Source organism: Mustela nivalis (assembly GCF_964662115.1).
Source record: "Mustela nivalis genome assembly, chromosome: 2".
Lineage (NCBI taxonomy): Eukaryota > Metazoa > Chordata > Mammalia > Carnivora > Mustelidae > Mustela > Mustela nivalis.
Window position 1 is genome coordinate 139894683 of NC_139021.1, and position 26319 is coordinate 139921001.

Below are 26319 nucleotides of genomic sequence, written 5' to 3' on the forward strand. Positions count from 1 at the left end.
TGACCAGCAACAGGAAGTAGGTTGCATGACAGTCTGAGTGGCTGTGCCCCTCCTGGGCAGTTTAGCTGGCATGGGACATGGCAGAGGGATCCATGTACAGAGGGACTTTGTGAGAGCAGCTGTCCCACCCAGCACCAGCAGGCAAGAGCCCTGGGTTCCAGGGCTTTCTCCTTCCCTACTCCTGATCTGCAAGTCACTTAACTTTCTGAGCTCGTAGGACGTAGGAGGCCACCGTGGACAGCTTGGGGTCTCTAGGCCGGGCCCAGGGGACAGGGGCTCTGGCTGGATGATGATGAAGAGATGGGAAAATAAAGACCAATAGAGCGGGCCCCTGAGAGTGAGACAGTGCTCGCCTCGGGGGTTAGAGAGCAGCTCCACACGCGTGTCAGCAGAGGTGGGAGTGAAGCATGGGGGGGAGGGGTCTGCGGAGAATCGCAGCCACTTACGTGTGGTGAGCCAGCCCTGCAGTGTTGCGTGTGGGCACGGGCGCCAGTCTGCCCCTAGTCGCCGTTTCTAGCTGGGTGCCCCGTAGGTGGAAGGTACATTGGGCTGGCCCAAGTCAGGCCTGACGCAGCCTCTGCTCGTGCAGGGGCCTGGCCTGTGCCTGTTGGGGGATTCGGCAAGACTGGTGGGAGCTCCCCACAGAACCTGAACATGCTTCCCTCTTGCCTTGCAGATTGAACCATGAGCTACCCAGGTTATCCCCCTCCTGCAGGCGGCTACCCACCAGCTGCACCAGGTAAGAAGGTCTGGGGCGGGCAGGGGAGGGAATGCCCTCTCTGCTCAGTGTGCGGGAGCGGACAGGGAGAGAGGAACAGTGCTTTCCAGTCATCTCCTCTCTAACCCAAGGGGGCAGCCAGGATGGGGAGGGGGTTGGAGAAAATCCTGGACCCAAGGACCCAGAAAGGCCTGGACTTGAAACACTTCTGGAAAGCCAAGACGAGGCCAAGACCCAGTTTCTTGCTTTATTAGCTGGTAGCAGCAGGCAGATCTCTTCTTCTCTCTGGGACCCTTTTTCTCTCCTTTGCAAATGGTTTCACGTATCTCTCTTTTACTGGATTGCACCTGAGACTAGTGAGATAGCCAGGTAAAGCCCCTGGCACCCTGTGATCAACCGCAGGGTCCTTCTGCCAGGGGAGGAAGTGGAGGCTGTTGCTATGGATCAGCTGTCTGTGCTGCAGCTCTAGAAGCTACCGGCGGATTGCACTGGGGCTGTACCTGCAGTCAGGCGGCCAAAGCCCGGCCCCACCAAAGCATGTCTCTTCACACTCAGAAATCAGCTTCTCGGGGCGCCTGGGTGGCTCAGTGGGTTAAGCCGCTGCCTTCGGCTCAGGTCATGATCTCAGGGTCCTGGGATCGAGTCCCGCATCGGGCTCTCTGCTGAGTGGAGAGCCTGCTTTCCTCTCTCTCTCTCTCTCTCTGCCTGTCTCTCTGTCTACTTGTGCTCTCTCTCTGTCAAATAAATAAATAAAATCTTTAAAAAAAAAAAAAAGAAATCAGCTTCTCTGGCCCTAGCCTCTCCCAGGTTCCTCCTGAAATGATATTGGGTCCCCATGGTAGGGGAGGAGATGAGGGCATCGTTCCAGACTGGTAACCTGAGCTGCTCTCACCCCACAAGACCAGCGGGCAAGTTCATTTCCCCAGAGCAGAGGCCCTGGAGTCTGAGCACCCATGACCCTGCCGGCCATCTGTGCCCACCCTGCCCTTTCAGCAGGCGAAGAACAGGTCTGGAGCGGGGAGGTGGCGTGGCCACCATCACGTGGCATACTGGGTTGAGCAGGGCCGTTTCCCTCTAAACAAGGCACAGCCCAGGGGTGCCAGCACTGGCCTCATGTTTGGTCCTCGGCCACTAGGGATGCCGCCATGGTGTCCTATGACCGCCACCCCTGCCACGCTGAGTGGCGAAGAGAGGGCAGGCCGGAGATTCCTGACAGGCTCCGTCCTCTGGGGCCTGGAGCCCTAGAAAAGCTGAACTTGAGGCCCTTGGGACCTGTTCACTGCCCTGGTCAGAAAGGCATCTAACGAGCCAGGGGGCCACACAACAGCTGCCAGCCATGGCACGGGAGCCCCGCACAGGCATCAGGTCTCCGTCCTCATCCGGGCAGTTTGAGGCAAACTAATGATCATCCCCGTGTGTCAGCTGAGGAAGCTGAGCTAGAGGGGCTGAGCGCCTCGCCCCAAGGCACACACTGGGTCCCTCTGGGTTCAGGACTTTTTACAGCTGTTCCCCAACTGCCACCACCCCGCCCCCGCCCCGTAGGGATGGTGTCTGTGTTGCGTGACACCCAGCCCTGTCTGCTGCTGCCCTGTCGTCCTGCTCTCCCTTCTTTCACAGACTTGTCACTGCCCACAACCCAGTCAGCAGGACACCCACCCTTCCCTGCCATGCTTTCCCTTCATCGTGGGTTTTCGGTGCTCTCTGAGCTCACCGCTGTCACGGGCTGAGCACAGTGACCCCAAATGACCTGCTTTTATGTCTGTATTCCCTTTCCGTGATGGTGAGCCCAGGGGGGCAGTTCTGTCCTTGGTCCTTCTACCTCTTTAGTCCCATAGAGGTCTTGGGAGGGTTTGCTGATCCCGACCTTCCTCCCTGGAAGGAGGGGCAAGTTCCCTCTTTTCTTCTGGCAGCGGGCTTCATTCAGCTTTCTTGCCTGAGTGTTTTCTGTGGGGTCTGTAGTGCTGTCCTCAAGGCCGTGCTTTGGCCTCCCCTTCTGACGATCTGAGAGCTTGCTGCTCTGCCTTTCCCCGCTGGGGGTGCTGCTGCCAGGCTGCTGAAGGACTTGGTGTTGCTTCTAGGTGGTGGTGCCTGGGGAGGTGCTGGCTACCCCCCACCCAGCATGCCCCCGATCGGGCTGGATAACATGGCCAACTACGCAGGGCAGTTCAACCAGGACTACCTCTCAGGAATGGTGAGTGCAGCCCTCCTGCTGGGGCTGCCCCTCGGCGGGGGGGCGTAGGTGGGCAGGTGGGGGTGTGGGGTTTACACCTGCATGGCCAGAGGGATAAAGGCTGCAGGCTTGTGTGCCTTCAGAGGTATCTGTGTGTGCGCCTGCCTGTGGGCACCAAGTATTGGACTGCATCTTAGAACGAAGAGTTTTCTTCGGGCCTCTCCCTGCTCACGATGTCCCATTTGTAAACTGGGGGGAAGAGGCATGCACTGGGTTGCCTGGTCTCTCGGGTTTCTTTCCTCCCTGAAGTGGATGGGGCAGTGCCTTCACAGAGTATGTGTGGAACACCTTTGTAGGAGCACTGCGTAGGGTCAGGAGGGAGGAGAGCATAGGTATGTGAGTGCCAATGTACACGGGCATGTGTGCGCGCGCATGTGTGTGTACATGTGGATGACTGTTCTGCTCAGGCCCGGGTGCCTGGTAGCAAAAGCTACTTTTATTTGTTAATTGGCTTATAAAAATATGTTTTTATAATCTAAAAACAAATGCTTGCTCGGTGTCAACCATGCAGCCCGTATGCAAGTCTCATTTGTGCCTGGCTTGCTCTAGGCACCAGGAGTATGTGGATACAACAAACAAAAATCTGAGCCCTGAAGCTCCTGGGGAGACAGCCAGTTGCCATAAGTAAACTGTGGGGCGTTAGAGCAGATATGGGTGCCTTGGGCATAAGAGCAGATACAGGGCTCAGGAGTACAGGTACAGGGGAAGGGGGCAGTAGTTCTCAAGCTGGGTGGTCAGGCTGGGCCTTGCTGAGAAGCCAGGGGTGTTGGCCTCTGAGCTCTCAGTGTTGGAGGGCTCAGATCAGGGAAGGACGGATGGTCAGGCTGTGGCCATGCTCTTGGGTGAGCAGCGGGGGCATGGGGTGGGGGCATTCATCTTAGGCTTGCTTTGTGGACTTTCAGGCATCCAACATGTCTGGGACATTCGGAGGAGCCAACGTGCCAAACCTGTACCCTGGGGCCCCTGGGGGTGGTTATCCTCCCATCCCCCCGGGGGGTTTTGGGCAGCCGCCTTCCGCCCAGCAGGCTGTTCCTCCATATGGAATGTATCCACCCCCTGGAGGAAACCCGCCCTCCGGGATGCCTTCCTATCCCCCCTATCCAGGGGCTCCTGTGCCAGGCCAGCCCATGCCGCCCCCTGGCCAGCAGCCCCCGGGGCCCTACCCCGGACAGCCGCCGATGACCTACCCTGGGCAGCCGCCCATGCCACCTCCTGGGCAGCAGCAGCAGCCAGTGCCAAGCTACCCGGGATACCTGGGGTCTGGGAGCGTCACCCCCGCTGTGCCTCCATCCCAGGTGAGTGCCCGCCCTGCATCACCCTTTGTCCAGGCTTGGGCCCCAAAGGCCTGAAACTCGTGGCCCAGTGTCCTCTAACAGCAGGGCTAGGGAGGGCATAGCCCATGGAGAAGGGCTCTGTCCTCCATCTATAACTTCTTGTTTTACCAGACTATTGCTTTCTCACACACACACACACCCCAGTTTATATTCTTAAAGACCTTAGGGAGCTGCCCTATTTTCTCAGAAGTTTGGTTAGATGTTCCATGTGCGAGTTGGATCTGAACATCCCCAGGGTACTCATCATTCCTCCTGTGTCATTTACTGCCTGGGCTCAGTGCTTTGTAGGAACTGCCCGGGCCCCAGGCCTCAAGCCATGTGCCCAGTGAGGCTTAGTCTTCAGTCTCCTGCGGTGCCTCTCAGGCTGGTCTTAGAGGGTTCTTAAAACCTCCTTTGGCTGGGCAAGCTTGCTGGCAGTTCCTCAGGGCTTGCTCTTGGCTCATTTTGGAGACCATTTCGTGTTTGCAGTGCCTAGAATTCATTGTCATGGTTACATGGCCAAACCAGCCAAGCACGGGGCTAGTGGTATGTGCTCGACTACTATTATTAGACGGAGGGTCCCTCTCCTCCCTGCCCCCACAGTCCCCTACCCCTGCCCTGCTCTCCATCTTCCTCTGCCCACCCCCCCATCCCTTCTCCAAGCTTCTCTTTTTAACCTGTTAAAACCAGTGGTGCAGTAGGCCCGGAAGGCAAGCCACCAGGAGACCACTTAGGCAGGAAAATGCGTTTGCTGGGGAGGGCGGCCGTCAGTGTCAGGAAGGAGCCCGGCAGGCAAGCGGGGCTGAGAGCCTGGAGAACAGTGCCCGGAACAGCAGAGGCCAGGACATAGTGAGGCAGGGAGTACTGTGGTAAAGGCCGGACGCCAGCGTTTCTGGAGGGAATACCTTTGCCTTATTTGCACCGAGCTGCTCCGTGGCCTACCCAGACCATGGGAGGAGGGCCCTGAAATGTGCTCCCATGTGCTGTGGCAGCGAGGTTCGCAAGTAACACCTGCCCCACTGGGAAGCCGGAGGACCTGGGAATAAGGCAGATGTTCAGCATCAGGACTCAGCTAGAGACGGGCCTCTAGCATGGGAGCCAGGCAGAAGTCTCAGTACCTGAACTGGAGGGTATCTAATGGTCACAGTAGGCTCCCTCAGTGACTGACTGCAGGCTCCTTCAGGTACCCAGAAAGGTCGCTTTCAGAGTCTGGGCAGGGAAGTCTTGCATTTGGGGGATACGACATCTTCTGTGAGTCTGTTTGTCTGAGCAGTTTGGCAACCGAGGCACCATCACAGATGCTCCTGGCTTTGACCCCTTGCGAGATGCCGAGGTCCTACGGAAAGCTATGAAAGGCTTTGGTGAGTGACCCTGGGTGGCTCGGGTCCTGACAGACCCCCTGACTTGCTAGGTGGCTCTGGGGTGATGTGGGGATGCTGGGAGGAGCTAACCCAGTCCCAGTGGTGGTGGTGGAAGAGGAGGTCGATGTGGGGGTGTGGTGGGGATGCCCAGGAGAACGGGAGGGCCTAGACCGGGGAAGCTTCCAGCTGCAGAGCATGCCCACGACCCCAGCCCTGCCCACATTCGCCTCTTCTCGTCCTAGGGACCGATGAGCAGGCCATCATTGACTGCCTGGGAAGTCGCTCCAACAAACAGCGCCAGCAGATTCTCCTGTCCTTCAAGACTGCTTATGGGAAGGTGAGTGGGGGAAGGCAGTGGGGGGGCGGGTCCCCACTGAACTGAGGCATATCCTCTAGCACAACCCCACTCACCCCTGCTTTTCTTCGGCCGCAGGTGAGCCTAGGTCTCCTGGGTGGGCAATAAGGCCCATTAGGGCATTTTCTGCTGCCCACCTAGCAGGGCCCTCTCGGGTTATGGCATCTTTGTACAACAGAAGGATGCTCTGAAGGAAATCCAGAAGTCCACAGGGCACTGAGGTTTGATGAGAGAGATCTGGGCTCTGGCCCTGGCTCTGCCATGACTCATGGAGACCATGGACAGTATTTCCCTTCGGTTCCCACTGGGCCGGATTTTCCTTCTGGGGACCAGGCTGCTAATCCCAGTCCTCCTCATGACTACCCTGGGAGGTGTAGCTGGGAGGGGAGCTTTGAAGGAAAAGGCTTGCTTGCAGTTCAGCACAAATGCATGGGAACATATTTTCCACTTCTGGGCTTTTTAACCTTAGGTAAACACCAGGTCTGGTGTTCTATCTAGCCCAGTGCTTCTCCAGCCTGAATGAGCCACGGGTCCCCGGGGAAGTGGATTGAATTGCAGGCTCCAGCTCTGCAGGTCCGGGCTGGCTGAGGTTGGGCTGTTCTGCCAGGCCCTGGCTGAGGCAGGCGCTGCTGGGCCTCAGATCTGTGATACTGTCCCTATTAGTCACTGCCTGTGGATTCTCAAAATATGTTTGTTTGTCTCTTTGAATATTCGATCAGGATTTGATCAAAGATCTGAAGTCTGAACTGTCAGGAAACTTTGAGAAGACAATCCTGGCTCTCATGAAAACCCCGGTTCTCTTCGATGTCTATGAGATAAAGGAAGCCATCAAGGTATGTACATGCTTGTGTTTGTGTGTGTGATTATTTGCTTACGTGGACACACAGGCCAGGGAAAGGCCTGGACTGCACAGTGGGGCTGAGCCCATTTATTAGCTGCTGTTGTCGGTGAGGTTCCTGGAGCCTCTCAGGTTAGAATCCCAAGTGCTGTAGAAAGGGTGACTTTTGGTGACTTCCCTAAGAGGCAACACAGGTGTCATTCATTCATCATCAGGGAGCATCTGTGTCTGCCCATCTCAGAAGCACAGTAACAGCTGGGTGGTCGAGCTGGTGGTGACACAGAGATGGGAGCAGGCATATGAGGCCGTAGGTAGGACCATCCTTCATTTAGGACTCTGCCTTAGCAAAAAGCAGAGACACTCTCGAGGGGTTTAAGGGAGACAGAGGTACAGAATCGGTTATGAGGATAGAGGTAAGTGGCCTGGCTTGAGCCAGGACAGGGACCCAAGCAGGATTTCTCTTGTCTCAGCTGCTTCCCGAGTGCCCACTTCGTTCTTCCATCTGCTGGGAGTTAGAGGATCCCTAGGGACCCCACTCTGTTTAACTCTGTTTCAGCCACAGAAACAACAAGCTATCCCTCAGTCCAAATTCCACTAGAGGCCGACTCTGACAGGCCTGCTTAGGGTTTACAGTCTGTCGCCCAGGCCAGTCCCTTGTGGCCATACAGTCCTGTGGCTCCTAAGCCCCATAGCAGGTATCCTGTGGATGGGGCAGGGGCAACTCCCACAGCGGGGGGAAATCCCTGTGAACTGAGCAGGTGTTCCTGAAGGAATCCATCATTTTTCAGAGGCTTGATAGGTACCATGACTCTTCCTGCCCCCCAGAGGAGAGGCAGAGAATTCAGTCTGGAGCCTGGCGGGGGAGAGGCGCCTGCTGAGATCCTCAGGCATGCCCTCTTCTAGGGAGGGGTCAGGAGGCAGGTGGGGACAGCACCCAGGGAGCGGCCCCCAGACCTGTACTGGGCCCAGCCGCTGCCTCTAGCTGGCTTCATGGGGTGGTGGTGGTTGTGGAGTATGGGAAACCACACAGGGCTGGGGTCACCTGTCACTGATGAGCGGTGTGTCCTTAAGCATGTGTAAAATGGGACTGCAGACTTGAGGCATGTGGTGAGTGATGAGCACGGTGGCCAGCAGAAGCTCTTTGCAAGCTCTGAGGCATCGAAGTTGTGCTCATCCTGAAAATAGCTTCCCCCGTACTCTGCTTCCTACGTGACTGGCACTGTTCTAAGTGCTTCTCATGCCTAACATTTAACCCTCAGAGCTCGGAAGGAGGTAGGTATTAGCTGCTCCCATTTAATGCACAAGGATCCTAAGGCACAGAGAGGTGGTCAGAGGCTCCTGATGTCACACAGCTAATGAGCAGCAGGCTTACTATCCAAGCCCGCCCAGCAGCCAGGCTTCCTATGTCCTTTGCCTTCTCCCCACTCCTGACGTGCTCCACTCTCCCGGCCTCGTCAGGGCTGCCTCTTTTAGCTGTCTTCAGATGCTCCACAGTCCAGTCCAGGACTCTCCTCTGTCCACACCTCTGCTCTGGCTTTATACCCATTTTTCAGTTCTGTCTTGTCTCATTCATGAGCTGAACTTGGAATAAGACAGATCTGGGTCCACATTTCAACCCACCATTTATTGTGTGGCCTTGGATAAGTCACTACACCTTTCTGATACTCCGTTTCCTTGTGGGGGAATGAGCGTGGTCCTTCACGTGACCTCTGGGCATCACCATGTCCCTGTCATACTCTGGTATTTTTGTGGGACTGGGGCAGTGGCGGGGAGCTCGGCTGCCTCAGGCCCAACAGCAGCAGCAGCCCCACGGGGGGCGTGGGCCGGTGCTGGCCGCAGTGGCTGTTGGGGTTTGTGCTGTGGGGCATAGGGCACCTGCTGTCTTCCCTGTGTGCGGGTGAGGGAGCTCTAACAAGCTTGTGGTTTGTGTTCTCTGCCACCTCAGGGGGCTGGCACTGATGAAGCCTGCCTGATCGAGATCTTCGCCTCCCGCAGCAACGAGCACATCCAGGAATTAAGCAGAGCCTACAAAACAGGTTAGGCTGGTGCCCTCCCCTCAGTGCTCCACAGACTCCTGCTTTCTGGGCCTTGGCTACACCCTCTCCCTGGGCCTCTTAGACCTTCCTGGCCTTCTTATCACCTCATCTCCTGCCACCCCCAACACGTGGGGCTTTGATCCGAGACCCAGCCCTGCCTGCTGTTTGCGCAGGGGGCAGGTAGCTAAGGTAACCGAGCACTAGTGGGAGGACCTCTTGGGTGTGGTTTGGGCTGAGCCTGACAGAGGCGGGGTCAGCCTGGAGGTCACAGTCCCCTTGTCCCTTGGAGGGCGGTGTGCACCTCCTCGCACCCAGGACTCCCGGGCCCTCCTCTTGCCAGCGTCTGCTGCTGATTGGCTGCTGGGCATGCCTTCCCTGTCTCTCCCTTTCAGAATTCAAAAAGAGCCTGGAGGAGGCCATCCGAAGCGACACGTCCGGGCACTTCCAGCGGCTCCTCATCTCTCTGTCTCAGGTGCCTTTCCCACGACAGAGCTTGGGGCTCAGAGCAGAGAGAGGCGGAAAAGGCTCAGGGACGGGGGAGGCACGCAGCTGCAAGGAGCAGCCTTGACCATGCCTCCTGCTTCCTTTCAGGGAAACCGTGATGAAAGCACCAACGTGGACATGACGGTGGTCCAGAGAGATGCCCAGGTGGGTGTCATGGCCCGGTGCCCCAGCTCAGCTTCCGGCATCAGGGCACACCCCTGCTTTCTTGCTCCCTGAGGGAGGGACTCAGGGGTGGAAAGAGCAACTGATCAGGAGTGGGTCTCAGATGCTGTCAGTCTCAGGTGGGCTCTGCTGCGTATCACCTGTGAGACCTTGGGTGTCCCCTCGCCTCGGTCGGCTTCTGAGACCCACTTCAGCGTGAACCTGGGAGATAGCTGTGACAGGAGTTGGTAGGTCATGGTGAGCGTGGCAGGTTTCATGTGACCTGGTTTTCTTCCTGTGTTCGGTTGCATGTCATTGTGTTTGCAGACAGGCAGACTTTACACTTGCCTCGTAGCTTTTGAAGGTCAGAGCCTAGGAACCAGCTGTCTCATTAATTGTGCAGCCTTAGAATTCTGCTGGTGTCTGCAGCCGGTCATGACCTCAGCTTAAAGGCAAAGGTCTCTCCAGTCCCCTCTGTCAGGTCGTCTGAGTGTCTCTCTAGAGGAGCTTGGGTTTCCCACTGATGAATTGGACCACAGCAGTTGTGGCTAGAGTAGAGTCACAGCTTCTGGTGGGATGGAGCTGGCCAGCCCTCTCTCCCCCTTTGTCGCCCCTGCCAGCCCCAGCCCGGCATTCACCAGGAGCTGCCAGTGGTCTCTTTATCTCTGCTGTCTGTCAGACTGAAGAGGACCTTTGTGGAGGGCTCTATTTTTAGGGCTGGAAAACAGCTGCTCTCTAGTCTGGTCCATTTCCTTTCCACATGGGGAAACCGAGGCTCAGAGAGGCTGACCCTTGTGCCTGGAGGAACCTGGAAGCAGGGACTGGACAAGGGCCCAGACTCCTGGCTTGTCCATGTGTCCTGGCCTCACCCCTGATCCCCTCCTTCAGGGTCTGCCTTAACATCTCCCCTAGCTTGAGACATGTGCTCACATTTCTGGACTCAGGGCTGGGCATCTCCAGGCTCCCAGCTCTAGCCCTTGCCCCAGTGGAAATTTTCCTTTTCTGCTCTCCTGTCTGCTAGATAGGCCTGGCCATTCCCTGGCCGACACAGAAGCTGCCTCACTTTCAAGGTTTTGTGCCCACTTCTCTATCTTCTTAGTTACGGACCTTTTCCTGCCTCACCTTGACTTGTGGGATCTCTGAGCCCCTCCTCCCCTGGACATTGGTGCCTTGAGTTCCCAGAGCCTCTACCTGAGGCCTCTAGAGCACTTCTGGGCCATCTGGCATGAGGGGTTGTGAATCGACAAATATTTGGGTACAAACTTGCAAAAATGTAACAGGCAAGTGCAGATTCTGCCTGTTTGCAAACATTATTATGGTATGGGCAGGGACACCTAGGGACACACAGGGAAAGTGGCTGCCACAAGCAGACCCACACCCACAGTTGCATTCTACTCATTGTGCTATTATTCATTGTTCCTCTTATAGATAGGGAAGCTTCTTATAAAGATTGGGAATTTTATATAGAAATCTGGATTTCTGGCAACTGTGGGTCTGTGCTCCTCTATTATAATAAAGTCTCCAGCAGAAGCGCCTCGGTGGCTCAGCGGGTTAAAGCCTCTGCCTTCGGCTCAGGTCATGATCGCAGGGTCCTGGGATGGAGTCCCACATCGGGCTCTCTGCTCAGTGGGGAGCCTCCTTGCTTTTCCCTCCCTCTCTCTCTGCCTGCCTCTCTGCCTACCTGTGATCTTTGTCTGTCAGATAGATAAATAAATAAATAAATAAATAAATAAATAAATAAATTCTTTAAAAAAAAAGTCTCCAGCAGGTGCTAAGAAGCAGTCGGCCTTCTGCGTGCTTAGCCTTTGTCCCCACCCCACCCACCAGCCTTACAACTGGCCTGCTTCCCTCATTTAAGTTCCCCAGACAACCTTTGGGCTTTCAAGTTCGTGATCCTGAATCTAATCTGAACTTTGCATTTCAGAGGTGAGAAAGTGAGGCTCCAGAAGGATTGCTGGCACACCAGAGCCCCCCAGCAAGTTGGCAGCAGAGCTGGGACTCCAGCCCAGCCCTCGTTCTGTTGTCCCTCTTGTGCTGCTGCTCCCTTGTTGGGGGTTAAAGCTGTCCCTTGTCTGTCCCGGCCTCAGCCGGCCTCAGTTCTCCTGGACCGGAGTGTCCTCCCCCCCACTCCCGCCTCAGAAGCCTGTGTTGCCTGGCGAGATGATGTGTGGATGGTGTCTTGTTCTGTACTGTGCATGGAGCACAGCCAGAGCCTGGCATCCATTTCCTTCCCCGGTGGGCCTGCATGGCTGCCCTAGGTAACCTGGGCCTGGTCTCTGGGGTGAGGCCTGCATTGCATATCTGCCTTTCCCTCTGTGCAGGAGCTGTATGCAGCCGGGGAGAACCGCCTGGGAACAGATGAGTCCAAGTTCAATGCAATTCTGTGCTCCCGGAGCCGGGCCCACCTGGTGGCAGGTAAGGCGGTCTCAGGTCCCAAGGGCCCGATAGATGAGGGCAAACAAGGTATAAAGGGGAGACAGCTAGCGGGAACACTTGGCAAGCCCACTGCATGGGGCTTACTCCTCCCTAAAAGAGCCCCCTGGTGGGACTGGGTGGCTCAGTCATTAAGCTGCTGCCTTTGGCTCAGGTCATGACCCCAGGGTCCTGGGATCAAGTCCTGCATTGGGTTCTCTGCTTGGCGGAAGGCCTGTTTCTCCCTTCCCCATTTTCCCTGCTTGTGTTCCCTCTTTCTCTCTGTCTGTCTGTCATAAAGTAAATAAAAAATCTTAGGAAAAAAAGAGCCCCCTGGTGGTGACATGAAGGGTCTTACCAGTGGGTTTCCAGACTTCCGTGCACTTATGGTTCTGGAGGGAAGCAGAGGAAGAGGTGAGAGAAGTGCAGTCTCCTGCTGGCTGGTGTCTTTATACACCACAGTGTGGAAATTAGAGTTGAGAGAGTCTTTAAGGGCACCTGATGCAATGCAAGCGTGGTATACAAAAATCAGCATAACAATTGATTGTGCATTGTACAAAAGTACATTGTTTACTCATTCATTTGGAACCTATAAGCCAAGCTCTTGCCACAGGCCAGGTTCTGGAGTGGGTGTGGGGAAGCAGCAGGGCACTGCGTTCTGGAATCGCTGCTCTCCTCAGGTTGACATTGTTCTTAACAGAGATAGGGAATGGTGTGGGGGTCGGGGTGGTGCGGGGGTCAGGGATGGTGCTTGGGGTGGTTCTTGCTGAGGTCACAACATTTGAGTTAAAAACATGATAGGGCCGCATGTGCAAAGGCCCTGGGGCAGGGGTGGTGGGACTAAGATTTACAGCCACACATAGCAGCCTGGTGGGGGCCTGAGTGAACACCCAGCCCCCTGTTCTGTGCACGGACTAAGGCCAGAGCTAGAGTTAGCACACGGGTCTCCACTGGGCTATACCTGCCTCTCTAGGAGCCTGGAGTCCCACTGACAGGGGTGCTTAACTTGTCCTTGGGTAGGCTCTGGGGGCCAGACGGGTGTTAGCTCATAGTCTGACTGAGAGCTAAGACAGATACATGGGATGATGGGGAAGGAATGTGGGCATGGACAGGAAGTGAAGGGATTTGAGAACAGAGTGAAATTTCTGTCGGTGTGTGTGGAGGGGTGCTTGTGGGGTGGTAAGGGACGACTCAGGTGAGCCAGGAGCTGACAGGAGTGGGGTGAAGAGCCTGCCTGACTTGAGAGCTGGCGGGAGGGTGCTGGTCAGTGGGGCCACCTAGGGTACTGCAAGCTGAGGGGAGAAGTGGGTCTCGTAAGGCCAGGAGGCCTCCTCACCGCATGCCTGTGTGTGTGTTCTCGGGTAGCCAAAACAAAGTAGCACAGACCGAGTGACTTACGCAATAGATGCTCATTTTCTCACTGTCCTGGGGGCTGGAATTCCAAGACCAAGGTGTCGGGGGGCAGAGGGGAGTTTCTTCTGAGGCCTCTCCTTGGCCTGCAGACGGCTGGCGTCTTGCTGTGTTCTGAAACGCTCTCTCCCCCGTGTTTGCATCCTTGATGTTTCCTTGTGTGTTCAGGTCTCTTCTTCTAAGGACACTGGTCGGATTGGATTAGGGCCCATGCAAAGGGCCTCATTGTAACTTAACCACCTCTTTAAAGGGTGTAGGTACATTCTGAGGTGTAGTGTGGGGGTTAGGACGTCGCCCCATGACTCTGGGGGGACAGAATTCAGTCTGTAACTTGTCCCTTCTCTCTTTCCACTAGTCTTCAACGAGTATCAGCGGATGACCGGCCGAGACATCGAGAAGAGCATCTGCCGGGAGATGTCTGGGGACCTGGAGCAGGGCATGCTGGCCGTGGGTAGGTGTCCCAGGCCCGCCTTGCCGCCGGCCCCCCAGGGCTGTTGTGCGTTGTCTGTTTGCAGGGCGCTCCCCCTTCTCTGACTGCAAGGCGAGCGAACACATGATCCACGATTGCTAAACTCTGGGCTGAAGCGGTGGGAAAGCAGCCTGCTTCCCGGCTCACAGCATGGCCATACCTCCCACAGCCCGGGACAGTCCTGTTTATATTTCAGGCGCAGCTCTGGGGAAGGGAGCTGCTATGTGGGCACCAGTGGGACAGCAGCCAGCTGCTCTCCCGGAGGAAGATGACTCACATCCTGCCAAGTTTCCTCTAAAAATACATCCCTGCAGGCATTTGTCAGATGTTTGTGATGGAAACACGTGGAAAGATTTTTACTTGCAACAGCAGAACAGGCCCTTGCTCAGGAAAGCTGGCTTGGCTCCCAGAACCGCAGAGTGCCCCTTGCTGTGCCCGCACCCAGTGCAGCGGCGTCCAATCCATTCCATGGCCACCCACCTGCCCAGGCCTTGCAGCCTCTCCATGCCCTGGGGGGCTGTCACAATCTGCCTGTCTTTAGCTGTGCTTTCCTTGGAGCCTTCTGGCCAGGGCAGATGGCGAGCCCTCCCCATTTCCTTGTGTGTCCACCGTGACACCGGGATCGTGGCCGGGGACATTAGTGCCACTTGCCCATCCTTCCTCCGTGAGGGTCCCAGCCCCTAGGTTCCCTCACGTGTCAGTATCCCTACTCAGCTCCCTTCACCACACTGTTGCCTGGAAGGAGGTAGAGGTTTGGGTCTGGGCTCTATGTTTCTATTCCAAAGAGCCAGAACCAGGAGCACAGACAACTGAGCCTGGAGGAGAATGAGAAGCGGAAGGTGAAGGTGTCCCCCACGGCCTCGCACAAGGACACTCGTTCTCTCCGTGGCACCTTGGACGGAGAGTTTCTGCAGATGGAGTGATGCTCTGTTTCTCTGTTCTAGTGAAGTGTCTCAAGAATACTCCAGCCTTCTTTGCTGAAAGGCTCAACAAGGCCATGAGGGTACGTGTCTCCCACGTGCAGGGGTCTGGGCGGAGGAAGGGAGGGGGGTGTCTCACCTTCCTCCCCATGACCGGGACCTTGCTTGGGGCAGAAGGCACGAGGAGAGCCAGCCCTCAGCCAGGAGGACAGAGAGGGCCCCCAGGCAGGAAGGTGGCACAGTAAGGAAGCTCATGGCTTACACCCTTGGTGGACTCTCTTCAGGGAATGGGAACGAAGGACCGGACCCTGATTCGCATCATGGTGTCTCGCAGTGAGATCGACCTCCTGGACATCAGAATGGAGTATAAGCGGCTGTACGGCAAGTCGCTGTATCACGACATCTCGGTATGGCCCTCACGGGGACGAGCGGGCTGCCTCCTGTGGACCTCCCTGGCCTCCCCTTTGTCCCCTCGTACCTGCCTGCTCGGAACCCTGGCCACCCGCCTTGGCCCCTGGTGTGCGCAGGCATCCTGCCTGTGGGCTTTGCGCTTGCTCTCCAAACTCTCCTGGTTTGTCCAGTTGCCCCCAGATTCTTAGAAGCTCCTGAGAGCAGGCTGGGTGTTAACCCCGCTGGTGCCCCTGCCCTACCTCTCCAGCACCCCCACTCCTGCTGCTCAGTAAACAGAAGTGGGGGGGAGTCCCTACACCAGCCTTGGAGAAAATGCTGGGCCTCCCCACATTGGTACTCAGTCACCCTGTGAGTCTGTGACCCACTGGTGAGGACTCCCATCCTGAGGTGACAAGTCTTCTGTCACCTGGTCACACGGCAGAGACAGCCCTGGGAGCATGAGAGCACTAGGGCTCTGGGGTCATGCGGCCTGGGGTCCAGTCTGGCTCTTCTCACTTGCTGTGTGGCCTGACCATCCTTCCCGAACCCCAGTTCCATCATCCCCAAGACAGGGATAGCAGTTCAGGAAGTCTGAAGGAGGAGAGGGTCCTGTCAGGCACCTGGTGTGACATGTGTTATGCTTTTGTAACCATGCGCCGGAGCCAGCCTGACAGTAAATTCCTTCTGACCATTAAGTTCTTGAATCCAGAGCCACCACAACCAGCTTGTGACTTCAGGCTCCCTCAGATCTGATGTTGGGCCTGTCACCAAGAACAGCCCATCTCCATTTTTCTGGCTATAACCTGCTGCTTTGGAAAGTAGAGGATCCTTAATTATGCACAAAGTGGCTACCGTGTGCCCATGGGCTCCTGGAAGGAGCCATAGGCCTCACCTTTGGGGAGGGACATGGTAGAAGGAAATGGTCAGACGTTAGCCAGATGCAGGGTGCCTGGTTGGCCGAGTCGGTAGAGTGTGCAACTCTTGATCTTGGGGTCATGAGTTTAAGCCCATGTTGGGCACGGAGCTTACTTTAAAAATAAGTAAGTAAAAAATAAAATTAATATTTAAAATAATTTTTTTTTAAAAAGTTAGCCAAGTGCATTCTGCGCTTCTTCTAATGGGAGTGCAGCAGTGTGAGGTGGAAGAGAGGTCGGTGGGTGCTGGGATGCCCAGGTGACAGTGGTGTGCCCTATGTCATGCTCCAGGGCACGTGTAGTAAGTACCATGTCACATAGAGCCTCAGTCCAGTGCAGTGAAGATGCTGGGGAAAGGTCACCAAGAGTTAGCCCCAAGTGAGGGGTTTGGGTGGGCTGTTTTAAATTTTGCATGTTTATTTTTCAAATTCTGACTTTGATCATCGGGGTGAGTGCACCTGTCTTTTCTCAGCAGGGGCTTGGGGAGGCCAAACCCCATGCTCTGCGCTAGCTTTAGGCCGCCGCAAGGCTGCGTGCGTGAGCCTCTCCCACCCCGGGACCAGCACGGGCTACGGGGTGGGATATGGGGGGGAGTCCCTGCAGCAACACTTGGGGCAGAAGAAAATCAGGAGCTAGGAGGCCAGAACTGGCCACAGTTCGCTAATGTTGTCCTTGTTTCTGTGACCAGGGAGACACTTCGGGGGATTACCAGAAGATTCTGCTGAAGATCTGTGGAGGCAATGACTGAGCTGTAACCAGTGGCTCCCACTTCTGTCCACCTGCCAGTGATAGTGATGCTAGGAAAAGGTCAAAAGAATGTCCATCTGTTTCTAACAAATCCACAAAGGAGCCCCCCAGGTGTACCAGGGCAGCCCGTCCATTGTTAGATCCTTGGCCCGTCCTCCACCTCTGCCCTCCTCTCCTGCTCCGTGTATCATGCTCGTGCTGTAGGACCTGGGTCCCTCTCTCAGGGCGCCTTTTCCTCCCCAGCCCTCACGGCCGCTTGCTGCGAAAGTAGACGTTTTATTTCTTGACCCATGCAGTCAGTCCCTTTAGCTTGTGGCTGAGACTCTTGGCTTCCTATTAGTCATGTAATTTTATATTTTTATTTGGAGACACCTTTTTTTTTTTTTATTAGTCCTTGCCAGGCAGATGCATACAAGTCTCTGCTGCATACACATTTTGAGTGAAAGGCTGCGGGGAGCGCTGTGTCCGCAGCAAGGAGTAAAAGGGAAGACCTTTAACAGTAATCTTAGCGTCTGGTGAGAATGTGTCACCAGCTTTGTTATTGCCAAACTCACTCCGTAGAGTTTTCTTAGGAAAGAGAAAAAAAGAAGAAAAAGGCCAGAAAGTCATCTGTTCATCCTTCCATGCAAAACCAGGAGAACAAAGCCAGCTCCCGGCCAGTGACAGGGTTTCTTGTAATTTGGAATGTGCCTTAAACCTGAATGTTAATAGCCAAAAACTTTCTAAATTAAAGTCAGCCAGCTCTGGAACATTTTGGAAATGTTTCCCTGGTGCCAGCTTGTCGTCTTCTGCCTCATGATTCTGCCTGTAGCTCAGGGTTCTGGCCTTAATAGCCAGTGAAAATTTATACAACTTTAAGTAGAAACTTATGCTCAGGAAACTGTGAGCATAGGTAATTTACGGAGGCCCGGGTTGTAAGTAATGAGAAGGGAGGTTCCTGAAATCCCTGCTCGGGGCCCAGATGCTAGAGGTGTGTGGTGATCAGACGTGGGTGTGGTGTAATCCACACAAGGTTGGAAGAGTGCGGCCCTTCATCCGGGTCCTGAAGAGGCACAGGCAGGAGGGCACATGCATGACTCCTGGGCTAGACCTCTTGGCTGGGTGCCGGAGAGGAGGGTGGGGACAACCCAGAGATGCACAAGACTGGTTCCTCCCTTGAGGGACCCTTTGGTCTCAGAAGGTACTCCTGACTGTGGTCCTGGTGGGCCTTTGGCCCCTTGGTTGGTGGTGGGTAGGAGAGGGTGAGTCCGGAAGGGGTGGAATTTCTAGACATCATTGTTCTGTCCAGAAACCTGGAGCTTGCCTCACTGGCCAGGGTTCTCCACTCACTCCCTTTCTGACCTCCCTTATTGTTGGGAGTTTAGAAAGGAGAGAATTCAGGGACCGAGGTGGGAGATTGAGCCAGCTGGGCCCTGGCAGGGGCCTCAAGGAATGGCCTGTCCCCAGAGTAGGTGTCTGCCTGTAGTGCCCCCCTCACTCTCCCCTGGTCATAGTGAGAGGAGAGGATGGCCCATGGGGCACAGGGCAGCCAGGAGCTAGACCCTAGCCTGCTTCACCTACACCCACCTGCCTGAGCCGGAGAAGTTGCCTTGGGCACCTTCAGTGGTCGGCCCTGCTCTTTGTTTCAGGGAGATGTTGTGTGACATTCCTTCGCCTCCTCTCACCAGAGGTTGCAACCTGGTGTCCAGCAGGCAGTTTCTGACTGTTTGTGCATTTACTTTGGTCGCCAAAGAGTCTTTTCAGACATTTGAATTTATTGCCAACATGTAGGTATTGAGAGATGTTATATTTTTTAAAAAAATCTGAAATTCTGGCTTCTCTTTAAAAACTAAATTCTGGCAACCCTGCAGACCGGGAGCTGCTGGAGCCAGGTCGCAGCTGCCCTCTTGAAGCATACGTTCTGTTTTGCCACAGGCCCTGCCAGTCCCCGTTGCATGTTCCTCTTTGGCCCCAGTAGGGCTTGGAGTTGGGAGACCCCGGCCCACACACTTGGGGACCATCTGTGTTCACCCTGGCCCAGTCTACCCTCTTGGTCATGCCCATGGGACCCAACCCATAATAAGGATAGGCTAGAGGACAGCATGAACTCCGAGTTCTCTCCAGAGCCAAAGGCATGTACTGCCTTCTAAGGTCAGTGGGAGGTTATTAACTCTGTTGGTTATGCTCAGGACCAAGAAGATGGGGAGGGAGACCTTCAGCCTTACAGGACATCTTTCTGGGAGAGGACTGCACTGGGTGGCGGTGGTGGTGGTACTACTGTTTTACGTCCTGGGGTGTTAGTCAAGACCAGTTCTTGCTACACATCTAATACCACTTCCAGAAGTACTAGAGGATGAGATACCAGGGGAATTCAGCCCTGAGTGAATTCTCAGCAGTTGTGGGGCATTGGATGGAACAGTGTGTTGGGGGCAGGACCTGGACTAGGATGATGCAGATGAGTCACTTGTCTTGGTTGTTCTGCTCCCGGCTTGGAGAGAGGGATTTGAAGGATAAACCTCTGTAAATGCCCATGATCAGAGCAACAGCTGGGTGACCCTGCCACGTCTCTCCTCTCACTTTGGCAAGGAGTTAGAGCTCTAGCTTAGGACATAGCCCCTTCTGTTTGCTGCCGGTTCCTCCCTTCCCTGGCTGATAAGTGGAGTCAGACTTGGGAACAGAAACCAAGCTAAATCATCACAGATGTCTTTCCCAGCTCAGTAACAGTTTATATTTTCACCCCGTCAAACCTGAGAGCTCTCTCTGGCTCTCTCTTCCTCTAAGAGACCGGGATGTCATTACTCAGTCCTCTACCTGGCCCCTTATAGAGACCCTCTCAGTTAAAGATGGAGTCAGTGAAGCCCTCAGCTCTATAAGGGACTCCTGGCCCTCAGCCCACACTCCTTGGAAAGCTCTCCTTGGCCCAGCCCTGGTGCCCATTCTGAACCTGGTTCCTTCCAACAGTAAGAGTTGACATTGTCCTGAAGCAGAAAGAGTCTGGGAGTCAAGCTCCTGTCCTGATCTCAGGTCAGCCACTGGTGTGCTCTGTGATCCTGAAAGTGTCCCCTCTTTGGGCCTTTGTTGTCCTTTTGTAAAATGAAAGACTAGATCAGAGCTTCTTGAACTTGAATGTAGTCAGCAAAAATGGTGGAGTAGGGACCTCCAAAAGTGTACCTCCTACACAAAAGCAACAAAAAAGATGGCGAGAACTGTCAGAATCAACTTTATCCAAACTCCAAAAACTAATGGAAAGTCTGCAGCAACCAGACAAATGCTTGAGAAAAAAAAGTCTCCGTGAGAGGGTTTTGTTGCTTTTTCGCACACCCCAGCCCCATCCCCCTTAATCCCCCAGCTCAGCAGCAGCCTCATGAACATCCCACATGCCTGGGTTCTTAGCACTGAAAGGAATAGAATGGATCTTGTTCTCAAGAACTTTGGATATTTTGATCCATCTGGTTGCTCCCCAAAAGACTGGCTCAGATGACTTGTATTCATTTCACCAAATTTGGAACTCTTCTAAGATGGAGGTGGCAGCCTTGGTGGACATTTGAAGGCAAATATATTAGCCACTGATGCCTGGAGGAGGGGATAACAGTTGGAGCAAGCAGGAGATAAGTGGAAAAGTTTAGGGAAGAGAGGCTGGCAATAAGATACTTTGGGGAATAATGGTTTTGGAGAGGTCCCACAAATCCTGGCGATCTAGAAGGCCACCACACGTATGCCCAGGGTTGAGTGCATGCTTAGAAAAAACCTGAGAAGGCTCTGAGTGCTCACCTCTGGCTGACCTGGCTCCACACGACTGGGAAGTGAAGGCTAAGGCAGAGTCAAAGACTGCTTGGCTCCAACACACACACAACACATCAGCAAAGGCTAGGAGATTTTGGGGTGGGGGGGGATTTGGTTTCAGGTTCTTAAGGAAATTTGTTGAATCAATAGTGACCACTAAGCTAACTGAACATAGAGACTTCAATGGCCACACCTCACAAAGAATATAAACTTCAAAAAAATAATCCAGAAAATAAAACTCAGAAAATTCTCTAAACTACATTACAGCAAGCAGCAACAATAAATTCCGGGGAAGGAGAAGACTCGGGTTTCCAGAATTGTCACATTATAATGTACAAAGTGGCTACTTTTCAACAAAAATTATGAGGCATGCAGGGAGGAGTCAAGATGGCAAAGCAGTAGCAGCTGAGATGACATCAGGTAGCAGGAGATCAGCTATATAGTTTATCAAACCATTCTGAACACCTACAAATTCAACAGGAGTTCGAAGAGAAGAAGAGCGGCAATTCTAGAAACAGAAAATTGACCACTTTCTGAAAGGTAGGACCGGCAGATAAGTGAATCCAAAGTGATGGGAAGATAGACTGTAGGGGGAGGGGCCAGCTCCTGGCAAGCGGCAGAGCAACCCAACACAAAATCAGAACTTTTTTAAAAGTCTGTTACACTGAGACACATCACTCCAGAGGCTAAGCCAGGGTGAAGCCCATGCGGGGACAGCATGGTCTCAGGTCCTACGGGGTCACAGAAGGATCAGGGGAGTCAGAGTCGCAGAGCTCACAGGTATTAGAGTGGGGAAGCCCGGTACAGAGACGAAGCCCAGGAGTGAGCTCTCAGCTCAGGGTTACTTTAAATTGTGATCCGTGGCACAGGCCACTGCCCTGTGAGCAGAGACCCCGCAAGATCTGGGTGACACCCCCGGAAGAGCACAGGTTTGGAGGTTTGGAGACTCTAGGCAGGGCTGTGTGCCAGAGACAGAAACGCTTGGTCACAGGCTGGGTGAGCTCGGAGCGCAGCCAGAAGCCAGGGAGACAGGAATGATTGAGCGCTTTTCTCTAAGGGTGCACTGAGGAGTGGGCCCCAAGCTCTTGGCTCCTCTGGGCTGAGATTGGGAGGCTGCCATTTTCATTCCCGTCCTCCAGAACTCTACAGAAAGCGTTCAGGGAACAAAAGCTCCTGAAAGCCATCCCAAGCGGATTACTTAGCCTGTCCCCTGGTAAGGGCAGTGCAATTCTGCCTCTGGCAAAGACACGTGAAAATCACTACAACAGGCACCTATACAAGAAGATCAGCAAGAAATCCAACCAAGACCAAGTTCATGTACCAAGGAAAACAGCGGAGTTCCAGAGGAGGAGAAAGCAAAGCTTCTCTCCATGATTTTCTGGTCTTGTAAAGTTATTTTTTTTTATTTTATTTTTTTCTTAATGCTAATTTTAAAAAATATTTTTACTTTTACCCTTTCCTCTTTTAACGTTTTTTAACTAGTTTATCTTAACAATACCTTCATTTAAAAAAAAAAAGAATCTTTTTTGAACCTTATAGTCATATTTTATCCTTCATTGTATCTAACTTTACTTTTTGTATACACGTAGGGTTGTTTTGTTTTGTTTTTTTTCTAAAAAAATTTGGGATACAGCTTCTTTTAACAGATCAAAATATACCCTAAATCTAGCACAGGGCTTTGTTCTAGTCCAGCCTGAGCAAATTTTCTCCACTTTCTTTTTCTATATTCTCCCAACCAACTTATCAACTCATTTTTTAGAAATTAAAAAAAAATTTTTTTTCATCTTTATAGTCACATTCCATCCCTTCATTGTGTTTACCCTTACATATGTTTTTCATTCTTTAAAATTTTGGGAGGTAGTTTCTTCTAAGAGACCAAAATACTCCCAAAACTAAGTGGGTGACCTATTCAACAGTCTAATATATAAATTCTTTTTTATATTTCTTTCTTTTTCTTTTTTTTTTAATTTTTTTCTGAATTTCTTTTTACCCCCTTTCTTTCCCCCACGATTTGGGGTCTCTTCTGATGTGATTAAAGCACATTTTCCTGGGGTCTTTGCCACCCTTTTAGTGTTTTATTCACTCCTTCATATATTCTTATGTGGATAAAATGACAAGGCAGCAAAACTTGCCACAAAAAAAAGAACAAGAGACAGTACCGAAGGCTAGGGACTTCATCAATATGGACATTGGCAATATGTCAGATCTAGAGTTCAGAATGACAATTTTCAAGGTGCTAGCCGGGCTTGAAAAAGACATGGAAGATATTAGAGAAACTCTGTCTGGAGAAATAAAAGCCCTTTCTGGAGAAATAAAAGAACTAAAATCTAACCAAGTTGAAATAAAAAAAGCTATTAATGAGGTGCAATAAAAAATGGAGGCTCTTACTGCTAGGATAAATGAATCAGAAGAGAGAATTAGTGATATAGAAGACCAAATGACAGAGAATAAAGAAGCTGAGCAAAGGAGAGACAACTACTGGACCACGAGGGGATACTTTGAGAGATAAGTGATACCATAAAACGAAACAACAGAATAATTGGGATTCTAGAAAAAGAAAGAGAGAGGGGAGCAGAAGGTATATTGGAGAGAATTATTGTAGAAAATTATCCTAATATGGCAAAGGGAACAAGCATAAAATCCAGGAGGCACAGAGAACCCCCCCTCAAAATCAGTAACAATAGGTCCACACCCCGTCATCTAATAGTAAAATTTACAAGTCTTAATGACAAAGAGAAAATCCTGAAAGCATCCTGGGATAAGAAGTCTGTAACATACAATGGTAAAAATATTAGATTGGTACCAGACTTACCCACAGAGACCTGGCAGGCCAGAAAGAACTGGCATGATATATTCAGAGCACTAAATGAGAAAAACATGCAGCCAAGAATACTATATCCAGCTAGGCTATCATTGAAAATAGGAGAGAGAAAAAGCTTCCAGGAATAACAAAAACTAAAAGAATTTGTAAACACCAAACCAGCTCTACAGGAAATATTGAAAGGGGTCCTCTAAGCAAAGAGAGTGTCTAAAAGTAGTAGATCAGAAAGGAACAGAGACAATATACAGTAACAGTCACCTTACTGGCAATACAGTGGCATTAAATTCATACTTCTCAATAGTTACTCTGAATGTAAATGAGCTAAATGCCCCCAATCAAAAGGCACAGGGTACCAGAATGGATGAAAAACCAAAACCCATCAATATGCTGTCTACAAGAAACTCATTTTAGATCTAAAGACACCTTCAAATTTAAAGTGGGGGTGGGGTGGAAAACAATTTACCATTCTAATAGATGTGAAAAGAAAGCTGGAGTGGCAATCCTTATATCAGATCAATTGGATTTTAAGCCCAAGACTATAATAAGAGACGAGGAAGGACACTATATCATACTCAAGGTGTCTGTCCAACAAGATCTAACAATTGTAAGTATTTATGCCCCTAAAATGGGAGCAGCCAACTATATAAACCAATTAACAAAATCAAAAAACCTGATGGACAATAATACAATAATAGTAGGGGACTTTAACACTCCCCTCACTGAAATGGACAGTTCATCCAAGCAAAAGATCAACAAGGAAATAAAGGCCTTAAATGACACACTGGACCAGATGGACATCACAGATATATTCAGAACATTCCATCCCAAAGCAACAGAATACACATTCTTCTCTAGTGCACATGAACATTATCCAGAATAGATCACACCCTGGGTCATAAATCAGGTCTCAACCGGTATCAAAAGATTAGAATCATTCCCTGCATATTTTCAGATCACAATGCTCTGACGCTAGAACTCAATCACAAGAGAAAATATGGAAAGAACCCAAATACATGGAGACTAAAGAGCGTCCTTCTAAAGAATGAATGGGTCAACCAGGAAATTAAAGAAGAATTGAAAAAAATTCATGGAAACAAATGATAATGAAAACACAACAGTTCAAAAGCTGTGGGACACAGCAAAGGCAGTCCTGAGAGGAAAATATATAGTGATACAAGCCTTTCTCAAGAAACAAGAAAGGTCTCAAATACACAACCCAACCCTACACCTAAAGGAGCTGGAATTGCTCCTAACCAGAGAGGCAAATAATCTATACTCAGAAAGCTAGAACAACAAAGAAAGCCTAAACCCAGCAGGAGAAGAGAAATCATAAAGATCAGAGCAGAAGTCAATGAAATAGAAACCAAAAAAAAAAAAAACCAAACAAACAAACAAAACAAAAACCAATAGAACAAATTAACGAAACTAGCAGCTAGTTCTTTGAATTAATAAGATTGATAAACCCCTGGCCAGATGGATCAAAAAGAAAAGAGGAAGAACCCCAAATAAATAAAATCATGAATGAAAGAGGAGAGCTCACAACCAAAACCAAAGAAACACAAACAATTATAAGAACATATTATGAGCAACTGTACTCCAGCAAATTTGACAATCTGGAAGAAATGGATGCATTCCTAGAGACATATAAACTACCACACCTAAATCAGGAAGAAATAAAAAACCTCAACAGACCCATAACCAGTAAGGAAATTGAAGCAGTCATCAAAAATCTCCCAACAAACAAGAGCCCAGGGCCAGACGGCTTCCCAGGAGAATTAACATTTAAAGAAGAATTAATTCCTATTCTCCTGAAACTTAAAAAAAAAAAAAGAAGAAGAAGAAGAAGAAGAAGAAGAAATGGAAGGAAAACTTCCAAACTTATTTTATGAGGCCAGCATTACCTTGATCCCCAAACCAGACAAGGATCCCATAAAAAATGAGAATTACAGACCAATATCCTTGATGAACACAGATGCGAAAATTCTCACCAAAATACTAGCCAATAGGATCCAACAGTACATTAAAGGGATTATTTCCCACGACCAAGTGGGATTTATTACAGGGCTGCAAGTTTGGTTCAACATCCACAAATCAATCAATGATACAATACACTAATAAAAGAACAAGAACCATATGATACTCTCAATAGATGCTGAAAAAGCATTTGACAAAGTACAGCATTGTTTCCTGATCAAAAATCTTCAAAGTGGGGGCGCCTGGGTGGCTCAGTGGATTAAGCCGCTGCCTTCGGCTCAGTCATGATCTCAGTGTCCTGGGATCGAGCCCTGCATCCGGCTCTTTGCTCAGCGGGGAGCCTGCTTCTCTCTCTCTCTGCCTGACTCTCTGCCTGCTTGTGATCTCTCTCTCTGTCAAATAAATAAATAAAATCTTTAAAAAAAAAAATCTTCAAAGTGTAGGGATAGAGGGCACATACCTCAATTATCATCAAAGCCATCTATGAAAAACCCACCGCAAATATCATTCTCAATGGAGAAAAACTGAGAGCTTTTCAGCTAAGGTCAGGAACACGGCAGGAATGTCAATTATCACCACTGCTATTCAACATAGTACTATAAGTGCAATCAGACAACAAAAAGAAATGAAAGGCATCCTTATTGGCAAAGAAGAAGTCAAACTATCACTCTTTGCAGAGGATATGATACTATACGTGGAAAACCCAAAAGACTCCACTCCAAATCTACTAGAACTTGTACAGGAATTCAGTAAAGTGTCAGGATATAAAATCAATGCACAGAAATCAGTTGCATTTCTACAGCAACAAGACAGAAGAAAGAGAAATTAAGGAGTCAATCCCATTTACAATTGTACCAAAACCATAAGATACCTAGGAATAAACCTAACCAGAGAGGCAAAGAATCTATACTCAGAAAATTATAAAGTATTCATGAAAGAAATTGAAGAAGACAGAAAAAAATGGAAAAATGTTCTATACTCATGGATTGGGAGAACAAATATTG

General features: G+C 51.5%; 1 protein-coding gene across 7 annotated transcripts in view; it reads left to right on the plus strand.

Annotated features, from left to right (window-relative positions):
• ANXA11 (annexin A11) overlaps nt 1–17534 on the plus strand; it is a 37299-nt gene extending 19765 nt beyond the window's left edge. For all 7 annotated transcript variants that reach the window (XM_082721342.1, XM_082721343.1, XM_082721344.1 and 4 more), the window contains exons 2-15: nt 677–739; nt 2797–2909; nt 3851–4243; nt 5535–5622; nt 5865–5959; nt 6697–6810; nt 8761–8851; nt 9244–9323; nt 9443–9499; nt 11818–11911; nt 13674–13769; nt 14732–14790; nt 14992–15114; nt 16700–17534. In XM_082721342.1, coding sequence (XP_082577468.1) covers nt 685–739; nt 2797–2909; nt 3851–4243; nt 5535–5622; nt 5865–5959; nt 6697–6810; nt 8761–8851; nt 9244–9323; nt 9443–9499; nt 11818–11911; nt 13674–13769; nt 14732–14790; nt 14992–15114; nt 16700–16759 — 1518 coding nt within the window. In that variant the 5' untranslated portion in view covers nt 677–684 and the 3' untranslated portion in view covers nt 16760–17534. The remainder of the gene's footprint in view (nt 1–676; nt 740–2796; nt 2910–3850; nt 4244–5534; nt 5623–5864; nt 5960–6696; nt 6811–8760; nt 8852–9243; nt 9324–9442; nt 9500–11817; nt 11912–13673; nt 13770–14731; nt 14791–14991; nt 15115–16699) is intronic.
• The last annotated feature ends 8785 nt before the right edge of the window (nt 17535–26319 follow it).